General features: G+C 42.6%; 2 protein-coding genes and 1 pseudogene across 2 annotated transcripts in view; 2 read left to right on the top strand and 1 right to left on the bottom strand.

Annotated features, from left to right (window-relative positions):
- The window catches only part of Chd1l (chromodomain helicase DNA binding protein 1 like), a 54,935-nt gene extending 45,918 nt beyond the window's left edge, over positions 1 to 9,017 (bottom strand). Inside the window, 1 exon segment of the mRNA XM_027393743.2 lies at positions 8,860 to 9,017. Within this exon segment, the coding sequence (XP_027249544.2) occupies positions 8,860 to 8,968 (109 nt within the window). The 5' untranslated portion in view covers positions 8,969 to 9,017.
- Fmo5 (flavin containing dimethylaniline monoxygenase 5) overlaps positions 8,994 to 25,668 on the top strand; it is a 43,051-nt gene continuing 26,376 nt past the window's right edge. Inside the window, exon 1 of the mRNA XM_035450965.1 lies at positions 8,994 to 9,086. The gene's annotated coding sequence lies outside the window, so the exon portion shown is untranslated. The remainder of the gene's footprint in view (positions 9,087 to 25,668) is intronic.
- LOC113833178 lies at positions 15,112 to 15,525 on the top strand (annotated as a pseudogene).

The following is a 25,668-nucleotide window of genomic DNA, read 5'->3' as shown; positions in this document are numbered from 1 at the left end:
GAATAGGTCCAAAGAGCCGAAATTTCAGCAGGTTTCGGGTTCTAAGACGGCCTCATCTCCCACACACCAAACCTGACCTGTGGTAGCACTGGCTCACTTCCCACTGGCTACTTTTTATGCAGACCAGGTCACCATCTATCATTTATTCAAACTCCAAAAGCACGCTGCCATTGTCAGCCACCTAACCCCCTGACAGAAGTCTTCTAAGGTTTTGACCTCTGCTGCCTGAGTCTCCACTACTCATTCCCAGAAATGAACATTACCAAAGCTGCTCATCAACAAACAGCACACAGACTGTGCGTGCCAAGGAAAGACATAGACAGGATTACTTCACACCATGCTTCAACATGAAACAGTGCTCCTTCAGAAAGAGTAGCCACAGTGTCTGGATGTGGAAAGTCTTCCGTGGTACCCAGCAAGAGATACTTATGTTTGGGTAGTGTTAGGTCTCAAACCTGGGACCAAGGGCTGAGGTGCCCATTTAACATATCAAAGCAGACCCTGGTGCCAGGTTCTACCTGCAAGCCTCAGTCCCTACCCATCACATGGCCCTCCTGGCTGGCATGCCACACCCCCTACCCTAAATTTCTCCAGCTGCCCTTTCCTCAGCCACCCTTTCCTATATAATTCAGCCATTTTGGTTATCTGGGTGCTTCATCTACTCTCGTGGCCTCTCTCTTGGCCAGGCTGCCCCTCTTGGTCAGCAGCCACTCTCCCCTCCCCGTTAATCCCAAGACAGGAGGAGGAAGACCACTGCTCCAAACCATCATGGCCAAATTAGTTAAGACGAGCAATGAATTAAAACAAACTTTTTTATTCCTTTACGTGGGCTGCCTCCCCCATAAGGTGTGTTTGAGAGGTCAGCATTGGTTATGAGGAAGACACGGTTTTTATAGTTCAGCCGTAGGGAGTCTCCAAATGGGGGGGTTGATGGGCAAAGTAGGTGAGTTACAGGAGCAGAACATAAACATAACAAATTAGTCCCTCCTGAAACAAAGACATGGTTGCAAGGTGGGCATAATAAGGTAGTCATCGCAACAGATAGTTATATAACCTTTTGGGAAAAAAGGTGGGGCTGCAAGATGCTTATAAACAACTTTCTGAAACAAAGACATGGTTGCCATTCCTAGAACAGGCAGTGCAGAACCATTTATAGTTAAGGTTGCAGGTAAGGTGGAGCCCAGTACTTGAGAAACGGGAGTTTAATCATAAGCAGAAAGGAACCTAGTTTGTCTTTACGAAGACAGAGGCAAGCTGGCTCTTCACCCCCTCTCCTCACATGGCTCAGGGTCATGACCACTCTGGACTCTCCTGTGCTCTCCCTGTTACCTACAATAAACCTTCCCCTCCACCATACCCAGGAGCAGTCGTTCTTTCTTTCTTTCTTTCTTTCTTTCTTTCTTTCTTTCTTTCTTTCTTTCTTTCTTTCTTTTTTTCTCCCATTCAGGTAGGTTGTGGAAGCTTGAGGGGGTGTGGCCTAGCTAGAGGAAGTGGAGGAGGTGGAGGAGGGCACTAGGAAGCAGACCAGGAGGGTTATAGCCTGGTTCCACCTTTGACCCAAGCTCACCTGTGACGCATACTAAGTGCTGCCTGGAATCTCCTACTGCCATCTCTGGGACCTGCTCAGACTACCACGCTTCCCACAATGAACTTTATATCCATATCATAGGTCAGAGTAAGTCCTTCCTTCCGCCCTTAAATTATTTTTATCAGATATTTTGTCACAGAGATAAGAAAAGCATCTAACGTTGAAAATTGATACCAAGAAATGAGGTCACTGCTATGCCAATCTGGGCATGCTGTTTGTAGAACTGGTTTGCAGGAGGGAGGTTAAGAGCTGTGGTCTAGAGAGCCCGAGTATAGTGTAAGCTGGATGCTGCTGTGCGTCCAGAAGACAGAAGGAATCCAGGGGTGCAGTTCAGGATATGGATGTGCCAGGGGGACAAGACTCTACCTGGTGCATGCTTGGAAATCAACCCAGCTCTGTTCTGTCAAGGTCCTGAGGCCAAACTCAAAAGTGAAGGATTAAAGTTTTCAACAGGGAATTTCAAGACAGCCCAGCATTTAAGCTGTGGCATGGACTCTGCTTGCTGATTTCAGTCAGCGTTACAATAAGAATCTAGAGATAAAAAGAGTTGCAGGAACATGGAAAATGTACACTTTGGCAAAAAAGGGTGCATGAGCAAATTAAAGTTTAGATAAGACAGAAAAAGGCAACCCTGTGGAAGCCTCTGGGGTATAAAGCTAAAAGCCTGTTTGAAAAACTTTCATTTTGAGACTATTTTCCCTGCAGATCATTAGGAGACTTTAAAACTTTCAAACAGGAGAAGGCATCATAACTTTTAACATGTAAAGTGCTTTGGACTGTACTGTCAACTTGAAAAGACACAGAACTACCTTGGGGCTACTAAGGAAAAGGTAAAGCCTGTGAGGGATTTTCTAGATTAACTTAATTGGGATGGGAGGACCCACCCTAGCTGTCAGACCAAATAAAAAGGGGAAACACTTGAACACTAGCAATGATGCAGAAGAAGAAGAAGCCAAGAGATGCAAAGATGCTGGCTCTACGCGTGAACAAAGGCATTCCCCAAAAACCAGGGTCAGCCTCAGGATGCTAGAAAGAACAAGAAAATGTGTTTCCCAGAGCACCTCCCAATAGGACCACAGGCCCACTGACACCCAACAGTACCAATGCATTCTCCTCAGTGCTGCAGAACACATATACCAAACTGAAGGTCATCAGATGAGCCTCAGAAGATGTAGAGGGGCTGATCACAGTGCAGGCTAGTTGGAACCTGCTGATAGAAATGTGAGAAGGAAGCTTCCGAGCTCCTGGAAACTAAACAACATACTTACAAATCTTCTAAATTATCCACTGCATCAGTCTCAAGGGAGAGAACTACACTAATCTGAACGAAAACAGAAATCTAGCAATTTCTTATGGAACAAAAATTAAGTCAGGGGAGGGGACAACAAAAGTGTTTAGGATCTATAAAGAGACATCACAAATTCTGTTATTTTCATGTTGTGCTTATGTGTACATGTATGTGTTTATGTATGTGTGAATTCGAGCACATGAATGGTAGAATACTTAAAGGAGTCAAAGGATAACTCTTAGGGCCAGTTTTCTTATCACCTGTGGTATCCAGGAACTGAACTTGGGTCTGTGCATGCAAGCACCTTTACCCGCTGAGCCATCTTGCTGGCCCAAATTCTTAACATTTTGACACCAGAAACAAGCAAGCAAAAAAACTATAGTAAGATAAATCTGGTAAATCTGAGCAAAATAATTGTCTTGCAAATCCATATATCTGAAAGAAAATCCCATTATCTGGACTATAAAAAGAACTCAAATGTCAAGTGAAAAAAAAATAACCAAGTTAAAAACTGGGCAAAATATGCTGGGCAGTTGTGGCCACATGCCTTTAATCCCAGCAGTCAGGAGACAGAGACAGGTGGACCTCTGTGAGTTTGAGGCTAGCCTGCTCTACAAAGCAAGTTCCAGGACAGCCAGACCTGTTACATAGAGAAACCCTGTCTTAAAAAAACAAAAACAAAAACAAAAACAGAAGAGGGGGAGGCGGGGGCAGGGCAAAGAGACAAAGCAATAGGGACATTCATGTTTAAACCACTACAGATGTCACCACCACTATTAGAATGGAGGGGGAGTTATGCAAACATTGGCACAGATGCTTTCTTTAAACACGCAACCAGCCCATGCCCCAGGTGCAGTGCTCCCCAGTGTTTGTCACAGGGAAATAAGACTTATCTTGACATCAAACCAGCATACAAATGTTTTCAACCCTAGAGGCAGGAGGGTAAAAGTGAAAAAAACTAGAAACATTCAAATCAATTTCCGTGTATAGATGGTAAACAGCCTGTGGGAAAACCATGCTTCTCACCAAGAAGAAGAACCAAACACAATAGTGGGAAAAGTCAACCTCCTGAGATTACACACCATGTGACAGAAGTTGTGTATGTCACTTCTCCAAGTGACAAAATTACAGAAACAGAGAAGACTGGACTAGGAGGTAGTTCAGTGCCAGGGTGCTTTGCCCACATCAGCAAAACCACAGGTTCAATCTCCAGCACTGGGGGAAGAAGAGGGCAGGAGGGAGGGAGGGAAGGGAGGGGAGGAGAGGGGAGGGGAGAGAGGGAGGGCACAACTGGAAAAGGAATGGGAAGGCAGAAGACAGTGGTTGCAAAGGATCAAGAGAACGGTGGTAAGGAAACAAGTATAGCTATCAACAGGCAACCAGAGGTGCTTATGGTAGAGGGAATGTTCTGGATCTTGACTGTGTAGACAGATGTCAACTCCTAACTAACATCTTATTTTGCAAGCTGGTATCACTGGGGAAAACTGGATGGAGTCCACAGGAGAGCTCTCTGTATTGTTTCCTGCTACTGCATGTGACTGATTCTGTGTCTGCCGTAATAAAAAAGCTTAATTTTCTTATTTAAAAAAAAGATTTGATTTTAATTATGTGTGTATGTGTGTGGCTGTGTCTGGGTATGCACCCATGAGTGCAGATGCCCATAAAAGCCAGACGAGGGTATCAGCCCCACGGAGTCAGAATAATAGGCAGCTGCTGCGCTGTCTGTGCTTGGAGAACTTGGTCCTCTGCAAGAGTAGTACATGCTCCAGGCTGTCTCTCCGGGCCCTAAAAGTTTAATTTTTTAAAAATGATATAAAATTATCTACACACAGATAACAGCATTAACATTCAAGAGTCAAATACAAAGACAGAAATTATCCTAAGTAGTTTAGACAGAAATGGGTTTAATACAGAGAATTAGGTCTCCATAAAATTATTACAAGAATGGAGGAGTGGCCTTATGGTTAGCATCTGGGTAGAATGCTGTACCAGTACCACAGAACTGGCCTACCATCAACATGTCTACCTACATGAACAGGAAGCCAGAAAAACAAAAACAAAAACAAAAACCAGGCCACTGCACCAGCAGCTCCCAAAACCTACCCCTCCCACTTTAATCCATGCCAACAAAGATATTCCACATCCTAACCAAAACCCACAGGGAAGAGTCATGACAGAAGCCAGGAGGACACATCAACGCCACTTCAAGCTGTCTGTGGCTGCCCTGCTCCAAATCACGCGCTTGCTTTCATACAGTCAGGTCATGACAGAACCACAGGAATTGGGTCTGGGTTAGTCTTTCTCTCACTCTTAGACAGAGGACCAAAGTGACAGAACAACAACCAAACAAATAAACAACAACAAAAAAGTTGGTCTGTACATTATCATACCAAAAAAGTCCCTAAGATGCCTTTTGAATCCAAAGACAAATAACCAAATGTCCTCCATCATTACTAGTAACCAAATAAAAATTCTGGTAAACAATAAAATAGCCACTTTAACTTCTCAAATTAGAAATTACCAGTGTTGCTCAATGTGAGGAAATGTACAAACATTTTGCCGTCTCTATTTTAGATACACTATCTGGAGGATTTAAAAGTCCTTAACTATGGCCAGGAGAGTTGGCTCAGGGGTTAAAAACACTGTTGCTTTTGCAGAGGACCTGGGATTCCCAGCACCCAATGGTGGCTCACAACGATCTGTAACTCCAGTCCCAGGAGATCCAATGCTCTCTTTTCATCTCCATGGGTACCAGGCATTCATGTGCATACACATATAAGCAGACAAAACACTCACACACATTAAATAATAAAAAAATCTAATGTAGTATTAAATCTATAACCATAACAAATATCTGGCTGTGAGAATATCTATCAGTATTATCTATGAAAGCAAAAATTAAAAATAACCTAATGGCCAAGAAGGGCTACCTAAACTATGGATTAATATAAGAAATCATCCAAATCATCCAATATTATTCCATAATATATCTATATGGAACCCCAGTTTTGGACCTCCCTAACCACAGGGTAGGCGGCAGGGATCATACACAGGTAATAAATGTGTATGAAGACCAGAGACTGGCAGGACAGAGGACATGTTGGCAGCAATAGAATTGTGTACTAAAATTTCTTTTTTTGTGTGTGGTTATAAATTTTATTTCATGAACACATACTGGAAGGAAAGACCAGAAATGTTTTCAATGGATGGACACCTCAGAATATTGCATTTATTCTGGCAAACAGAAAAAGCAACTGTAAGTTTACTATTCAGTATTGATTGGCTCAATCTATGTTTCGTCTTTTCCTGTACTAACCATTCATAAGCAGACACTCCAACACACGCTTCTGCATTTACTGCTCTATCCCATGTGTTCAAACCTATAACCTCCTGTCTGCTCACTTCCTTTCAACAAGAATGCGTCTACACATATATGCTCTCCTGGTGTGTTATATGCAGCTGGATTTGATCTGCACACATTTCTGGGTCTTCTGCATATTTCAAAGTATCATTCCCAAGGCCACTGGCAAGCAAATAGGAAGATACACAGACAAATTAAGATATGCTGAACACACAAAGGCCAGTCCTCAAAGCCAGATTTAAACTAGATACACAGATAAGGGGAAAGGTAAAGTGGGGGAGGTCTTTGTGGGGCTGGGGGAAGACCTGCTCAACAAGAAGGAAAACAAGTCTGGTACTGGAAACAATGGCTAACTACTCATAAGGAGAGGGGAGGGTAAAAAACAGTTAAGTGTCTCTGAAAAAAACAACAAAGAATCACACTATTAACTATCTAAAAGCAAAACAGACCCATAATACACATAATTATGTGTATAAATATGCATAGATAGCTTTAGCAAGCCTCATCTGGGCTGACAATGCTCCCTCCCAGAGCCAAAGACCACCTGACAAAAGCCCCAATACCAGACATGAGAAGCAGTCTTTCCAGGAGATTCCCAAAACATCCAGCCTACTGCTGTTGACCTTGGTTGCCCACCAAAGGAGAAGGTACGTCCCTATTGCTGGAGACCCCACACACTTCAGAAACAGGACCCAGGGAACCCTGAGCTGGACCTGACCTGAATGGCCCCCCTCCCTTAGGACTGGCTTTCATGGTACCAGAATGCACCATGCAGGCTTCCAACTGAAGGAGGCAACCAACAGTCTTACCCAGCTATGCCACCTCGGAACCACATCTACAACCAGCATGTAAAATAAACCCTAAGGATGCAGTACTAGCACGCAGACCTTGGTGGTAACCAACAGCTCACTAACCTGCTCAACAAGGGAGAGACCATGCCTGGTACTGGAAACCAAGCTAACTGCTCACTGCTGGTGAAATCAGTTATTGGATGACAATGTACATCTTCTAATTTACTGAGCCAGCATAATCCCTAACGATTCTATCAACATTTGTCTTGTACCCACAGATAAGTGTAGTCCTCACTTCTCATCAAGGAAACTTCTCTTTGCAACAGACTTGAGATTTGTGGAACCCAGTTCCCAAAGGATACATCTACTAAATGCTCCTACACCTAAGGTTTAGAGAACACTGTGGAAGAGGGGGAAGAAAGACTGTAGGAGCCAGTGGATAGGGGTCTTTACTGTGAAATCGTGTCTGCTAGTAACACCAGAAGTTACAGTCATAGTCTCACCAACATGACTGCCTAAACATGAGACGATACCAATGAATGGGCCAAACGGAAAGAGAGGAGCCCCTGAGGCCTCAACCCTACACAGAGAACTACAGGCAATTAAGAAATGCTGGGAGCAAAAACAAGTGTTCTCCAGGGAACAGCACACCAACTAGTTGTCCAGTGCCAAATGGTCAGCCCTGAAAACATACATACAAGTGACATTAATACAGATTGAACAAGCACTATTAAGCAATATCGTACAAATGTGTATGGGTACAATAACAATTAAGGGTAGGGGAAGAGAACACGAATTTGAAGGAGAACAGGGGAGGGTATATAGGAGTGTTTGGAGGGAAGAACGTGGAGGAGGATTGTTACAATCTCAAAAATAAACTTTTTAAAGTTGAATATAAAGGAAAAACATTGATATGAACTGCTTGGTCTGCAGGACCCTAGGAGACACCTTTCTCTTCAACCTCATCATCTGCATCCGTCCTTCTGTAAGCCGAAGGAAAGGCACTTGTTTTTTGGTTTGTTGTTGTTGTTGTTTGCTTGTTTGTTTTTTTGTTTTTGTTTTTTTAAGGACAGCGTCTCTCTATTATATAGTCCTGGCTGTCCTGGAACTCAGAGAGCCACCTGCGTGAGCCACTGCCTGGCAGAAAGGCACCTTCTGTTGCCTTTCCAGAACAAACCCTCACATTTTCGTGGTACTTTGCAAATCGTGTAAGTTAAGTGAACGCTTCTGTATACTTTCAAAAGAATCTACCCGCCAGTTAAGAAACTGGGTGCGAGGGCCGGTTTTATTTTGCTTATCTGCACCCTATACCTTACACAGTCCGCTCTAGACAGCAATACATAACGACCACATGGTGACGACTGGGCGAGCCATTCTGACTTTCCGTTAAACCAGCGCTACAGTCCCAGCAAATACATAAGGAAGGGGGGTTCGGGGGACGCTGAATAGAGTGGGCGCCCCCGAAGCGACGGCTCGGGGGTCCATCTGGAATCCGCACATCTGGGGTCTGCACACCTGGGGTCTGCACACCTGGGATCTGCACTTCTGGGGTCTCCATATCTGGAGCTCCTAAGGGCGAGTGGGATTAACACGAAAGCACAGGGGGTAACCACAGGACAAACTTTGGGGGGCACAACGTCGGACGCGGCTTGGAGAGTTAATTATGGAGCTGCAACAAGTGAGTGCGCATGCACTGTTGGCGGGGAAACGCCAACTGGGAGGAGTTAGAGTGGCCGGGACGCTCCAAGCTGCCGTGCCCGTCCCCACGTAGGCCTGCGTCGCCCGGCGCTTGCCCGGCTCCCGCCCACCCCCGCCTCGCCGGCTGGCTCACCCGTCAGGCCCCACTGCTGTAGGTCCTGCTCCTGCACCCGCGTCCGCACCGCCTCGGGTCCGCTCTCGGCCGGCAGCGCCAGCAGGAAGCGCGGCAAGTCACCCGCCATCCCCAAAGAAGCTCCGCCCGCGGCCCCGCGCCTTCGCTCCCGCGCGCGCCGGGTGCAGCGCGCCGCCGCCGCCAGAGGGCGCACCGCGCGCGCGTTCCCACGCCGCCGAAGCACGCAGGTGCGGAAGGCCTCGGTTCTAGGCTAGGCTTGCTTTTGTGACTAAGGGCTCAGAGGCTAGCCTGGGCTCCGTGGGTAGCTAACAGCAGGCGCCAAGCTTGGCAATCTCCGCCCTCATTTCTTATCTGTCTCCTTTAAACTTTGAGTCAGATTCTGAGCAGGTCTGCATGTGTTCTTTGTATGCCTAAAAACTGGTAATACAAGGTGGATTAGTCGTAGAATGCTCTAACCTCTTACCACATTTATGACGGAAAACACCAAGATCAGACTAACGTTGATCTCTTAAGATATGTTAGTGACAAGACTCTTAAGAACCTGGTGGTACTTTCCTATAATTTTAACACAGGAAGGAGAATTGAGAGGTCAGTCTGACCTGGCCTACGTAGCAGGAATGTGTCAATAAATAATCAATACCAAAGCTCAGTGAGCAGAATGCTTGCCTCGTATGCCCCAAGTCCTGGGTTTGATACTCAGTGCCGTGTTAGTTGGGCATGACTGCGGGTACCTGTACTCCTAGCACTGGAAAGGTGGCAGCAGGAAGACCAGAAACTCAAGGTCATCCTCGGTTACACACCAAGTTCAAAACCAGCCTAGGGTACAGAAAACCTTGTCTTAAAAATATATAAGATATGAGAGAGCTTTTTTTCCCCTCAAGATTCCAAGAGTAACCATGCAGACAGAATGTAGAAGCAGTCCTGTAATGGCTAAGGGAATTGACCCTTCCTGTTATAAAGGCTTCTTCAAGAACACACAGAACCAGACTTGAGGTATTTATCAAGCAGGGCAAAGGAGAGGACACTGAATCTCAAATCCCTGCATCTCTCTGGAATCTGGGTTACAGATTAACTCAAAACAAAGAAACTGTTCTCAGTGGGTACATGCAGATTCTTTTTTTACAATATGAAATATGAGTGTGCTCTTACATGGATATAGTGTGTCATCTGTCCCTTACCAGTGGAGCTGAGCACACGCCCTCCCCCCCACGGATTTCTAATGGAGCTGTATTGAATAAATTCCTTTGTCACTGTTATGTTTTTCCATTTGATTTTTTGGAGGCAAATGGCTGGACCTGGTTTGTTGAGAGGCCCAAAAATCAGGAGTATGGTAGTACCCCTGACTATTCACTTGCATTCCCGAGTCACCTATTGGCTGAAATGTTCACCAAGGGTTTGGCATGTGAGTTTATTTAACCAACTGGTGACTATAAAGTGCCAGATTTCTCCTGTCCTAAGGGAATAGAATTCAGTAACATCCAGGCAGACAATGCTAGCCGTAGCCTGGGGTATTCTAGTTCTCCTGGAGTGCTCTTCACTCATGTGTAATGGGTTCTTGTCTTTGCTTAAGTTTAAAATGTCTGTATGAAGCCAAGTTTAAGATTATTGAGAAAGTGATTGTGTATACTGTAGATTTAAGCTTGGGAATTGAGACAGACTTGCCTGAATGTGTCAACAATAGCTAGCCACATGGTTTATGTGGCTTTGGGGTTACATTGCTCAAAAGATGTATCTTACAGACACCTTCAGGGATTAAACAGAGTTTTAAATCGGTCTGGGTGACTTATTTCTCTTAAATCATTCTCTGTGCAAATGAACTGTTAGGAGCTCCATGAGGAACAGAGTTCCAGTTTGGGAGTGAGAGAACTCAAAGGCCATGTATTTTGGCCTTAGGCTTAATTAGTTGTTTGATGTACCGGCCCTGGATGGCTCAGAAGGTAAAAAGGCTTGCCACCCATGCCTGAAGACCTGTTACATCCATGGCACTCACATCATGGGTGAGCTTCAGACCTACACACACACACACACACACACACACACACACACACACACACACACACTGTGGTGCATGTTCCTCCCCTCAATTCAATAATAAATAAAACTGAATTTTTTAAAAAAAATGGCTGATGCTGAGCAAAAGCAAGCAGTATGGCATAGTAGGGCTAGACTGATTCTGTAGGATCTTTTCTGTGAGTGCTCCCTCAAAACCTTGTGACAGATATGTAACTTTCAGGATCTTCTCTATAGAAGGATTTGGCACCTGGTCTCAATGTCTGACTTCACCTTCCAGATTCTAATCTGTTAAAGCCATGCTGTCAACCACTTAATCAAAAGCCTTCTTAATTTTTTTTTTTAACTTAAAATAATCCAGAGATAAGATGCTGGCTTTAAGCTAAGTAGACCGTTGTTGCTTTGAGCCCGACATTTAAAACACAGCTAAGAGGGATAACTGAGAAACCCTGGGATATTCACATGAAGGACTTACTCCGGGTCTCACACGAAATGAATCTGTAGAGGGCAGGGTGGGTGGAAGCACAGAGACAGGAGGCCATTACAAAAGCAAAGGCAGGAGATGGTGGTTTGTAGTCAGCATGATGCAGGGAAGTTGTGAGCAGCGACACTGAACAGGTCAAGGCAGTAGGAGTCACCGACAGAGAAAGGGAATGGAGAAGGCTGGCATCTGGGATCCAGACTGAATACATGCTAGAAGGAGGTCACGTGAAGGAGCAAGACAAAAGGAGGGATTTGGAGACGGTCAGGAATTCCCATGTGCGCTGCAAGGGCGTGAAGATAGAGGGATTCCCATTCACTATTAGCGGGAACACAGATTAGCACAGTCATGAAAATGATGGGCTCTTCACATGTCTAGAAATAGAACAGCAATATGATCCAGCAGTTCCCCTAATTATATATCTAAAGAGGAGACAATTATATATCTAAAGAGGAGACAATCAGTTTCAGGGCTTCTGCATCTCTATGTTCATTGGAGCTGGGTTTTTTTTTTTTTCCCACAATAGCCAAAATGTGGAATCAGCCTAGATCAATTCATGGATCAATGCATAAAGAAAATGTGGCATATATACATACATAGTCTACATACATGTATATACATGTGTAATGTGCAGATATAAATATCTGTATACATGCACGTATATGTACATATATGGATGTCCTATTTTGAGGCAGTCTTGCTATATAGCCCAGGCTTTTCTCATTATGTAGCCTAAGCTGGCTTTGAACTCATGATTTTACTTCCTCAGCTTTCTGAGTGCCAGGATTGCAATCATGTGCTACCACACACATGGTAGGGTATCATTAAGTTGTTAAAACAATGAAATCCTGTCCTTTACAGGACATGGCAAATAAAATGAATCAGGCACAGGAAGACAAATACTGAAAGTCATCTGTTAAGGCAGACGCTAAACCTGATGATGTCATAGATACAGAGAGCATGTGGTGGCTACTATCACGTGGAGTGCACATCTTGAACCACAAGCACAAAGAGACAACAGTCATCTGAGTCTTTAAATTCTCAAAAGTCTCCCCAGTGACATACTTCTGGCATCAAGGCCATAATTCCTAACCCTCCCCAAGCATCACCACCAGCTGGAACCAAGTGTTGAAAATCATGAGCTTGTTGGGGAGATTCTCATTCCAACTACCACATAGAGAAGAGATGGAGAAAGGATGGAGGTAGGGCAGTTAGAGACGGCCAGGGGACAGTGGCACAGGAAGAATCTTTAATGTTCTGCACAGCAAGGTACCAGTGCCTGACAACAATTAATTAATATTTCAAATGAACCAATAGAAAGAATTATGACTATTTCTAACTCTAAAGAACTAATGTTTGAGGTGATGGCAATGTGTTTTTCGTTGTTCTGACCATGACTGAAATATACCAACGTGTTGGTTACTTTTGCATTACAGTTACGAAACAGTTCCTGCCCCAAAGTTAAGAGCCCTCAGTAAGTACTTGTTCAGTGTTTGAGCCAGGTGCCTGGAAGCAGTTCCAAATTTAAGACCTGTGTTTGTTAAAACTTTGAGAAACAGAAGACACAACACAGGTAGGCCAGCCAAGGCACAGAAAGCTTCAGAAGCTTGCTCATGATTCTAATGAGTGGGCTTTAAGGGGCAGATAAGATCTAGTTTGAATGCTTTTGTGGTTGGTGCTCTGGTTGTGCAATCATATTTAGTTCTTCCTATATTCCTACACAGAAGTAAGCAAACATTTGGCAGCAACTCAATGAGATTAATGGTCACTGAATCAACCCTTTGATAGCTATAGCATTTGCAACTCCTACAAAAACAAGTGTGGTCAAGCAGAGGTCACACACAGGTTATGTTTGCTCTCATCTGTGTCCGTGGTCAAGCAGAGGTCACACACAGGTTATGTTTGCTCTCATCTGTGTCCTTGCTCTGTGAGGTAACAGTATCCAGTGAGGCAGCATCCAGTGAGGCAGACATGAGGCTGTCAGAGCTGCAACCACAGGGAAAAGTTTGTACTTTGGATGATGTCAGTGTCCTACAGTGAATTAGAATGAAAGACACTGGTTTTCTTTAAAAAAAAAAATGGAAAAACTGCATTCTGACCTTAATGTAATTATACATCTTTGGCATCAAATAACATATAATATATTTGGGGTTTTTTGTTGTTTGTTTGTTTGTTGATTGGTAACATATAGTATATTTGGGGGAGGTTGTCTGCTGATTGGTTTGGTTTTTTGTTGTTATTTTTGGTTTTACAATTTCACACATGTAAACAATGTATCTTAATCATATCCTCTCCTGGATACCAACAAGACATCCCCTTCTACTCCCTGCCCCCCCATACTCCCTTTTGAAACACTGAGTCCCATTAGTGCTGCCTGATGGCATGTAGTGATCCTGCTGTTGACCTTGTGCTGGTCTTATGCAGGTAGCCAAAGCTGTTGTGAGCTCCTGAGTGCAGTAGCCACACCATATCCAAAGGACAGCATTCCGTGCACGAGTCCCCATCCTCTGGCTCTTGGATTCCTTCCACCTCTTCTTCCATGATGTCCCTTGAACCTTCTCAGTGGATAGATAGATGGCCATATGAATGTACTCAGCACTCACTCACTTCAACATTTTGACTAGTTAAAAGTCTGTGCATTGACTGCTGGCCACTACAGAGGGAAGCTTCTCTAGCCAAGGTTGAGAGGAACACTAACCTATAAACAGAGAGTTAGAAGGCAGTTTAGTAATGTGACCATTTAGCAAGGCAACAGTTTCCTAGATTTTCCACTAGGGTCTATGACATCCCAAACCACAGAGTTTTCACCAAGTGTAAATTCCCTCCTGCAGGCCCCAAATCCAAAACAAAAGCAGTTGGTTTCCCTTACAACTTTCATGCCACTATTACACCGTCAGGCAACTCTTGCCTGGAAGAGTTGTAGGAAAATAGCGCATAACAAATTTAAAAAGCCAGTCACTTCAGAAAATTGAGAATCATTCCTCTTTATTAAGGGCATGACACTGGAATGCCATCAAGTAAATGTTTACAGACACAGCTCGCATATTGTAGGCAGTTCTGAACTGAGATTTACCTTCAGGGTTTTCATTTGCCATGGCAGGGCCTGATTTCTTTTTTTCACTTAATTCCTTTGACTGTCATTCCTTGCCATGGAATTAGTTCTATGCAATTTCACATATTCTGTTCCCTGTCGAGCAGTAAACTGTCCGTGCAGCCCATTTTACTAGCCTTGGAATATTCTCAGTTTGTTGACTTTGGAATTTAGCTTTTCAAACGTATTTCCACATAAAGAGAAGGTTAGCTAAACAATGAGGTTGAAAGAAGGCAAAATGGCCCTTAAATGTCTTTGGACACTGGTTTCTCTAACAAAGACCACAACCCTAAGGATTCTTCCAACCTTCCTATTCTTTTTCCTAATTGGCAGGAACCCAAAGATATCCTATGCCTCTACCCCATAAAGCCTAAATCTTAGCTTTGAAATCTGAACACACCTGGTACACACGTGCTCACATCCCTAAGCCATAACTGGAATGTGGAGCCCAGGGACTTCTCTGTCTTTACAAATGTTGAAAACTTCCGTATACTAGAATCTTTATAATCAAGAGAGTTTTAGCCATCGGAAAATGCTTCTGAAATGGAACATGGTCATTTCAATGGGGAGAATAATGTTACCTATAATATGAGGGGGGAAATTGATTTATAAGGAACTAAACCTGGTGGTCATTGCCGGATCACAGAGGTCAAAATGAAATTCAATCCCTTTTGTGACTTCCAACTGAAGCAAGAACCACAAACAACATTTCAGTGAACTGTCTCACATTCAGAAAAAGATCATATCTTCCCCTCTTTCCAGAGAGCTGAAACAGAAGCACAGTGTTCCATCTATGTCCATTTGAAAGGGTGATAATGTTCAGGTTATCTAAGGATACTACAAAGGCTAGCAGATTGGCAAAGTGGTCCAAGTGTACAGGAAGAAATACAGCATATACATTGAATGAGTGCAGTGGGAAAAAAAGGCTAATGACACAACTGTCGGTAGGTATCCACCCAAGCAAGGTGGTTATCACCGGGCTAAAGCTGAACAACGATCACAAAAAGATCCTGTAAAGGAATACCAAGTCTGGACAATAGGAAAGGAGAAGGGCTACCACAGGGGAGAAATGATGCAGGAGTAGGGGCGTCTTATACACAGCTTTCATTAAAGACTGCTTAAGTTAAAAAAGGAGAGAGAGAAAGAGAAGACAGAAAGAAGGAAGGAAGGAAGGAAGGAAGGAAGGAAGAACTAAATGTGAATTTGAATGTCCAAGAGTACTGTGAAGGACCCAATGGCTCTAGTTGAGAATCACACAGTGTCTGGATTTCACCAGTGAAGACAATGCAATCAAGAGTTATCCCTCCAGCACCGGTAGGGAGGGACCGCCTTTAATTCCAGCACTAGAGGGGCAGAGACAGGCAGATGTCTGTGAGTTCAAGGCCAGCCTGGTCTACAGAGCAAGTTCCAGGACAACCAAGGGTACACAGAGAAACCTTGTATTAAAAAAAAAAAAAAAAAAGTTATCCCATATCCCACATTGTTGAGACTCCGAGATAATCTCATTAGCTGTGGGGAAGTCCATAGATACAGTAAGTTCCCTGTTTTCATTGCCTTTAATATAGACTCTGAAGACACACACAATGATGGAGTCATCGGTAGCCAGATTTGGCATATTACTTATTTTCAAGCATCCACATTCTTCTCTGTAATATGACTGAGTAGTCAAGCCCTTACTTATGTGACTTCAAGTGTCTTCCAAAGGAGAGATTTGTTTTCTGTCATGCAAATGGATGCATATGTTGTATGTGAGGAACAGAGGACTGCAGGGAATGAATGAAGTCCTGAGTGAATGCGTGCTGTTGACATAGGCACAGCCATGTCAAGGACCCCTAGTCTTAGACCCATGGGAAAATGGCAGAGCCTTCCATTATGATCCATGAGTGGATGTCAACAGTGTGTGCAGAAAATGTCTACAGTAGCTTTCTCCCTCTGGATATTTATGGCCTGACAACTGCTCCTGCACATAGACTGCTCCTACCAAGATTAGCTACACTGGTCTCCTTGATTCAGCTGCATACTGTAAGGCTGCCCTCCTTGTGCAGCTGTATGCAATTTCCTCTCTGTTCAGCTCTATATAAAAATCATATTGAGTGTCTGGGATACCTCAGTTTCTCCATGAGAGAATCCAGAAGTTTTACCCTAGAATGAGTTGAAGTTTTAAGTAGATCATCCCTACCCTCTGCAGTGAAAACTATCCAAATCCAGTAAAGGCTTTGTTGGTTAAACTTTCCTGTGCCTAAATGGGACCTCCTGAAACTGAAAAGCTTCTGAAAGGCCAAGGACACAGTAAATAAGACAAAACATCAGTCTACAGAATGAGAAAAGATCTTCACCAAACCTACATCTGACAGAGGGCTGATCTCCAAAATATATAAAGAACTCAAGAAACTAGACATCAAAATACCAAATCATCCAATATAAAAATGGGGTACAGATCTAAACAGAGAATTCTCAACAGAAGAATTTCAAATGGCCAAAAGACACTTAAAGAATTGCTCAACATCCTAGGCAGGTAAATACAAATCAAAACAACTCTGAGATACCATCTTACACCTGTCAGAAGGGCTAAGATCAAAAACACTGATGACAGCTTATGCTGGAGAGGATGTGGAGTAAGGGGAACACACCTTCACTGCTGGTGGGAGTACAAACTTGTACAGCCACTTTGGAAATCAGTATGACAGTTTCTCAGAGAATAGGTAATCAATCTACCTCAAGACCCAGCATTACCTACCACTCCTTGGCATATACCCAAAGGATGCTTAATCATACCACAAGGATAGTTGCTCAAGTATGTTCATAGCATTATTCATAATATCCAGAACCTGAAAACAACCTAGATGCCCCTCAACCAAAGAATGGATAAAGAACATGTGGTACATTTATACAGTGGAGTATCACTCAGCTGTAAAAAAAAAAATAAAAAAAAAACCACCAATCACATCATGAAATTTGCAGGCAAATGGATGTAACTAAAAAGAAAAATCATCCTGAGTGAGGTAACCCAGAGCCAGAAAAACAAACATGGTATGGTATGTACTCACTCATAAGTAAAGCAAAGGATAACCAGACTACAATCCACAGCCCCAGAGAAGCTAGGTAATGAGGACCCTAAGAAGGACCCATAGATTGCCCTGGGAAAGGGAAATGTATGAGATATCCTGGGTAAACTGGGGGTGGGGGGTAGTAGTGGTTATGGGATTGGGATGAGAACATGGGGGAATCAGGATGGTTGAGTTGTGGGAGGGACCGAGAGGGAGAGCAATGAAAGAGATATCTTGATGGAGGGAACCATTATGGGGTTGGGGAGAAACCTGGTGCTAGGAAAATCCTAGGAATCCACAAGGATGACCCCAGCTAAGACTCCTAGCAATAGTGAAGAGGCCTGGCTGGTCATCTTCTCCTATAGTCAGATTGGTGATTACCCTAAATGTCATCATGGAACCTTCATCCAGTGACTGATAGAGGCACATGCAGAGATCCACAGCCAAGCACTGGGCCGAGCTCCAGAAATCAAATCAAAGAGAGGGAAGAGGGATGGGGGGTGGTCAGGATCATGACAGGGAAACCCACAGAGACAGCTGGTCTGAGTTGTGGGAGCTCATGAACTCTGGACAGACAGCTGGGGAGCCTGCATAGGACCAAACTAGGCCCTCTGCATATGTGTGACAGTTGTGTAGCTTGGTCTGTTTGTAGAGCCCCTGGCAATGGGACCAGGATCTATCCCTGGTGCATGAGCCTGCTTTTTGGAGCCGATTTCCTGTGGTGGGATGCCTTGCTCAACCTTGATGCAGGGGGAAGGGCCTTGGTCCTGCCTCAACTTGATATGCCAGGCGTTGTTGACTCCCCATGGGAGGCCTTGCCCTTTCTAAGGAAGGAGTGGATGGGGGGTGGAGGAGGAGGAAAGGGGAAGCAGGAGGAGAAGAGGGAGGGGGGAACTGTGGTTGGTATGTAAAATGAATAGAAAAATTTAAATAAATTTTAAAAGGGGAGGGAAACAAAAAGTACCCCAAATACTTGCATTGTATGACATATAAACTTACTTATAAGAGTAATTCAATGGCAAAAAAAAAAAACTTTCCTGTGCCAAGAAAGGTAGGTGTGTGTGTGTGTGTGTGTGTGTGTGTGTGTGTGTGTGTGTGTGTGTGTGTGATTAGTATGGGTTTCCCACGATAATAGAGTCCTATCATATATTGAATCTATGTGGAACCACTTCAAAATTTTCACTACTAATGGCAAACTGGCTATTGCCAGCTCCTGTATTAGCTTCTAGTAGGCAATATCCTATTCCTTGTTAACAATGTTTTTGTTTTGTTTTTACATTTATTTGCATGCCCATGCACATGTCATGCTGCATACTGTGGATGTCAGGACAACTTGCAGGAATTGGTTCTCTCCTTCTACCATGTGGGTCCCAGGGATTGAACTCGGGTTGTCAGGCTGGGCAGTGAGAGCCTTTACCCACTGAGCCGTCTCCATGGGCTCTTATTTCTCATTTCAGAGGTGATAAATTATTGCAAAAATGTTGGTCTCCTGAAAGGTACTGCTGTAGACTCCACATAGCCTGACGGCTGCACCTAAACTCTAGCTCACTCATGGGCTGAGAAACAGTTTTGTTCGGGAATATGTGCAACTATTTTTGCAAGAATCTTGCAAAGGAATCCATGAGCAAATGGAGCTTACACTTTGGATAAAAGTTGTTCTCTAGGAAAGCACACAAAGTTTTCTCTCCACTCATGGTACGTAAGCATGCCTGTATTCACTTCTCTAGTTCTGAATAGAGTCAACCTTTTGTTTTCCAATCTAATGACTGAAGAATATCTCATGGTCTAAAATTTCTCTGACTACTTATCTAATTGAATATCATTTTATAAACTGGTTGTCCAATATTTTTTTAAATGGCTGTTCATATACTTCACTTTTTCTGTTGCATTTTTGTTACAGATCAAATATTTTAGATCTTAATCCTTTGTTGAATATGTTGTAAATGTTTTTTAAGTAGAAATTTATGATGTTGGTTTGATTTATAGCTTGTTAAATATGCCTTGTGGATAGACATTTGAGTTTCTACATATAAAACTATTTTCATAGTTATGGATTTTTGTCTTTTGGTAAGAAAAGCTTTTTATTACATCAGTATTTTCTTAGTTATGTATCTAGAGTTTTTTTTTAAAAAAAAACATTTGTCTCTGGGTTTTGTTTTTGTTCTTTTTCTTTTTTAAACCTGTCCTTTTTTTTATTTGAATTAGAAACAAGATTGTTTTACATGTCAATCCCAGTTACCACTCCATTCCCTCCTCCCCTAACACACATCCCCACCCCGCAACTAATACCCTACCTATCACATATCCTTTCTGCTCTCTAGGGAGGGTGAGGCATTCCATAGGTGGTCATCAGAGTCTATCATATACTTTGGGACAGGGCCTAGGCCCACCCTCATGTGTCTTGGCTCAGAGAGTATCCCTCAATGTGGATTGGGCTCCCAAAATCCACACCTATCTAGGGATAAGTACTGAACTATTACAGGAGGTCCTGTAGAATTCTGAGGTCTCCTCACTGAAACCCATGTTCCTTGGGTCTGGATCAGTCCCATGCTGGTATCTCAGCTATCAATGGGGACCAAGAGCTCCCTGTTGTTCAGGTCAGCTGTTTCTGTGGGTTTTACCAGCTTGGTCTGGACCCCTTTGCCCATCACTCGTTCTTCTCTATAACTGGATTCCAGTTCAGTTCAGTGATTAGTTGTGGGTGTCTGCTTCTACTTCCACCAGCTGCTGAATGAAGGCTCGCTCAGAATGGTTTCTTCTAGTTCCATCCAAATTCTGGCAAATTTCAGGATTCCATTGTTTTTTTTTTTTTTTTTTTTTTTTTTTCTGCTGAGTAGTACTCCGTGTTGCAAATGTACCACATTTTCTCTATCCATTCTTCAGTTGAGGGGCATCTAGGTTGCTTCCAGGCTCTGGCTATTATATGTAGTGCTGCTATGAATATTGTTGAACAGATGTCCTTGTTGTATGAATGTGCATCTTTTGGGTATATGTCTAAGAGTAGAATTGCTGGATTTGTGGTAGATTGATTCCAATTTTTCAGTGGGGAACAGAAAATTAAATAGACAATTCTCAATAGAGGAATCTAAAATGGCCAAAAGATACATAAGAAAGTGTTCAACATCCATAGCCATCAGGGAAATGCAAATCAAAACAACCCTGAGATACCATCTTACTCCTGTTAGAATGGCTAAAATCAAAAACACCAATGACAATTTATGCTGGAGAGGATGTGGAGAAAGAGGAACACTCTTCCATTGCTGGTGGGAGTGCCAACTTGTACAGTTACTTTGTTTTTTATTCTTTATGAAATCAGAATTTAACTTTATTTCCCAAATAGGAAGCAGACATCTTGGAAAAAAACTTTACTTCTGACTAAACTCTCTTATATAGGAGTATGTTATTAACAATTTTGCTATCTGTTTGACTTTCTCCATATCGGTGTCACACAGTTTCAAGCATTATAATGGTGTGGTTTGTTTTGAGAAATTTTTTTCAGTTTTTGCTTTGAAAAAACATTTAATATTTTTCTCAAATCTTCAATGCAAATTTGATAAATCATCAAGTTGCATTTAAAACACCTAGCTGGAATTTTGACTAGGCTAACTTGACATTACTAAATAATGCTAGAAAAATGAACGGCTTGAGCGTCTTCTCTGCATGGAAATTCCCTGTGTGGGAGTACAGTTCGTGATGTTCTATGACTTTAAGAGATTATTGTTTTCTTTGTATAGTTCTTGAATATTTCTTTTAGGGATATTCTTGCTTGCTATTGCCAACAAGTCCCACATCTTCTTAGATTGACATCATAGATTCGTGTATGTTGGTGTTGTGTGTGGAAAGGTGGTCGGTGCTAGCTGTGGTTTTGGTTGAAGACAGAGTTTTCTGTCCCACTTGGTCCCACAGCCATTTAGTCCCAAATACACACAAAGAGGCTAATTAATTATAAACTGTTTGGGGGATGACTCAGGCTTCTTATTTGGCTAGTTCTCTCTTAATTATTAACCCATTTCTATTAATCTATGTATCTCCACTTTGTCTTGGCTTACCGTTAATGCCGGGCCCTCTTGCTCCCTCAGCAGCTACATGGCATCTCTCTTGGGACTCTTCTCTGACTTCCTCTCCCCAGCATTCCTAGTCTGGTAGCCCCACCTATACTTCCTGCCTGGCTACTGGCCAATCAGCATTTATTCACCAACCAATAAGAGAAACATATATTCACAGCCTACAAAAGGACATCTCCCATCATTTGGTGTTGGCAGGAGTTTTGCTGAGCCAGCAGCAGGAAGACAGTGCTGTATCAGATTACATTTGAGCCATTTAGTAGAAACCAACTGAGGAAGCCTCAGGAACCAAAGCAGTTAGTTGGAACTTCTGATCCACAGTGGGTTCCAAGCAAAATTTGTTTGGGGGAGTGTGGCTTTTGAAGAGAAAGTGTGCTTAATTGGTTTACTGTTTTAGTAGCCTTCTTCTTTTCCCTTTGAGTGGATTTTGGAGACCAGTTAATAACTTTGTGGAATTTGACAGATTGCCTGTTTTAATTTACTAAAAGTAGTTATCTGAAGGACAGCTATTGTTTGGTTATTTGGGAGGGGGGTGTTTAGACCATATAAATGGCCACAGATCCACTTAGTAAAAGTTAGTGGAGACTCTCAGAGATTACTCTTCAGTACTTAGGTACTTCTAGCTACTTTTTAAAAGTTGTATCATTGCTGGAGATGAGTTAGGATTTATGAGGGGACATTTCCCTCTCTGTTGACAATTTTCCATGAAGTATGTATGTTGGTTACACTCCAGACTTTGGACTATGATCTTCCTGATCAAGAGGACAAGTGAGTTACCACAGAGGTCCCATAGTTTCCTGTGTCTTGGTTGATCCCAGAGTCAAGGGTCAGCATATTGGCTATCCTTTCCAGTGACTTACCATCATTGGTGTGAGCCTCCAAGCTTCAGTATAGTTAAAGACTCAGATGGTTTTTATCAGTTTGTACTTTTAACTTTTGTGTAATGTTTAAAGAAAGCTCCCTTTTAAAAAAATCTTGATTTTTTAATTTTTTTTTTTTGTTGTTGTTGTTGGACTGTTTTTCAAGTGGTCAAACCTACCACGTTAGCAAAAGACGAAGGTAATAGCTTGACTGGGCATACATTTTTATATTTTAAGTTAGTCTTTGTAAATGTTAGCATGAGTAGATCAATATATCCTTAGCATTTTTAATAACCTTTAATCATTAACCACATCTTATCTAAGTCCCATCCTCTTTAAACCTTGCATAAGTCAGATTTTCTGTGACTTGGCTTTATACATTTTGGGGAACTGTTTTTATTTTTTATGTTTTAGGATGAAAATTTTATTAGATAAAATTTGTCTTTACTTAAAGTATTTTACCATTTTTATCAAAAATATGGTCTTATATGTATATTCTTCAACGTCTCCCTTGCTTACTTCCTGTGTTTTAATTTTATTTTTGTAAAGAAAAGTTGAATCTAAATTGCATATGTGGCAAAGTGTAGCAAATTAAGATCACCTGTACACTTACTGTGAAATTTATGAGATGCTATATCTGATTTAAAGAAGTAACTCATCAAGGTGGAAGTGGCTGTATAGTGATGATAAGACTGATGATGTAGGGAGTGGTGGTGTACCCCATAGATGCCTGGTGTCCCCACGTGTTCACTGCAAGAATAAGGAGGGTAAATGTCTTTGTTATCTAAAACTGCAATTACCTGGTAACATTTAACAGTCTGTGGCATCTCATAAATGCTGAGACTATGTCATTTATGTTGTGTGTGATCTGGAGAATGATTTGTTATTGTCATATTTTGGTTTTGAATGAGTTTTTTTTTTTTCTATTTTTGGTTTTTCGAGACAGGGTTTCTCTGTGTAGCTTTGGAGCCTATCCTGGCACTCGCTCTGGAGACCAGGCTGGCCTCGAACTCACAGCGATCCGCCTGCCTCTGCCTCCCAAGTGCTGGGATTAAAGGCATGCGCCACCAACGCCGGGCCGGAAAAGACTGAGTAGTGAGTGCGAAATATACAGATCGTAAAACACAAAACACCGTCACAGTGAGTGATGAAAACATCTGGCTGAAACCAACTGGGAAAGCCCCATTGAGGCAGTAAGCTGACGTTCCTGATACGGTCCCAGACAGAACAGTGTGTTCCCTGTGGTGAGGCTGCCAAGTAAATGAACAAATAGGAATAGAGATAAACATGTAAGAATGCGTGAGCATCTTAAAGGCCAAATATAATATTTATTAAATTAGTCAATTATAAAAGCTATCTTCCTCCAAAAACATGGTTCCCAAACGCCATTTCAGACTCAAACATGTTTATCTCAAAGCATCCTCCAAAGCCTCTAACTATATAACAAAACAAAACAACAACAAAAACACCAGCTCCAAAATAGAAACATCATCACTTGGAAACAATTTAAAGGGACTGGGGAGATGGCTTAGTGGCTAAGTCCTTGTCGAAAAAGTTTGAGGACGGGAAACCATGTAAAATGCCAGGTGGGCACGATGGTCTGCCTATAGTTCCATTCACAAAAGGCAGAGATGGGATGCCCAGAGCAAGCTGGCTAGCAACACTAGCCAGACCAGCAAACTCTGGTTTAACTGAGAGACCCTGCCCCATTGAATAAAGAAGAGAGTGAACAAGGATAATTCTCAGCTTCAGCCTTAGGCCTCCAGTGTTGGGGTCTGGATTGAGGTTATATGAAGAAGTAATGAATTTGTGACATGGCTGTGGAATCATCTGATGTTGATATCTCTCAAGAAAGGAATTTGGAATGTCCACAAATGTAAGCAGGAACACAGGAATGCCTGCTGCCTTCTTCAATTTCTAGAGAGTAGATAGGGTAAATGATGCTCTTGTACCTCAGGCCTTTTTTTGAAGACAAATAACATTGTTGTGCTTTATATAACCTTGACCATGCTGGGCTGTAAAGCAGGTTTCACTGTATATGGAAGTTTCTGTCCTGCCCTGTCCTATAGCCATTCAGTCCCAAATAAACACAGAGGCTTTTATTAAATATAAACTGTTAGGCTGATGGCTCAGGCTTCTTATTGGCTAGCTCTCTTTTAATTATTAACGCATTTCTATTAATCTATATATTTCCCCTTGATCTTGGCTTACCGGTGATGCCCGGGCTTCTTTCTTCCTCGACAGCTACATGGTTTGTCTCTAGAGACTCACTTTCTGCATTCGTCTTCCCAGCATTTTTCTAGTCTGGTAACCCTGCCTGGCTACATCCTGCCTGTCCATTGGTTCAAACAGCTTTATACATCAGCCAGTAAGAGAAACATATATTCACAGCATACAGAAGGACATCCCCCATCATCTCTTCTCTGCTGAACTGTAATCTCCTTACTCTGTTATCAAAGGAACTGTAATAATAAGAATATGCTTTGTCCTGCTAATTACATTGAAGTGCTGCATCGCTGTGGGTCCCCTGCTGTCCCACTCCAGTCCCTCTGGTGTTAATCAGGAGAGACGACTTGGCCAACCGCCCCCACTCCACATTCACACCCACCCACGTACCAGCACACACACACACACACACACACACACTCACACTCAAATGCAGCTGTGCACACCACACAACATGAAAAAACAAAAACCTAAAATATACTTAAAAATAATGGAAAGTTAAACCATAAAATACTCATCCATTAGAAACTTCAATCCAAAACTCCAGCTGACTCAGCTTCCTCAGTTGGATTCTACTAGATATCGCAAGCATCCAGTTTGATAATGTTATCTATATTTGTTCTTTTAGCAGTCTCACCGGGAACCCTTTGAACTCTCAATTGGAAACTCCAGCTGGCTGCCTGAGCAGATCTTTCCCAGTTGGTTTCTGTTAGGTATTTTGAGCACCCACTTTGATGGTGTTTTGCTATTTACCTATCGCTCATTATTTATTCTTTTTTTGTTTTACTACATACTTGATATATTCACTCAACCAAAAACAAAAGTTCCACTTTCGTAAATCATTCTCCAGACCATGAAAAACAGTTGCTTTTATATTCTGCCTCTTTTTTAAAAGACAAGATTTATTTTTTTAATGCGTATTGATGCCTTGCCAGTGCTCTTAACCACTGAGTGTTCTCTCCAGCCCCTCTGCCTCTTTACTATTGAACCTGTTTTGGGTTATTTGGGTATTTGGGAGTTATTCAGTTCA

The sequence above is a fragment of the Cricetulus griseus genome, assembly GCF_003668045.3.
Source record: "Cricetulus griseus strain 17A/GY chromosome 1 unlocalized genomic scaffold, alternate assembly CriGri-PICRH-1.0 chr1_0, whole genome shotgun sequence".
Classification (NCBI taxonomy): Eukaryota; Metazoa; Chordata; class Mammalia; order Rodentia; family Cricetidae; genus Cricetulus; species Cricetulus griseus.
The sequence above is the reverse complement of the archived record's forward strand: the minus strand, read 5'-3'. Positions and strand labels throughout refer to the sequence as shown.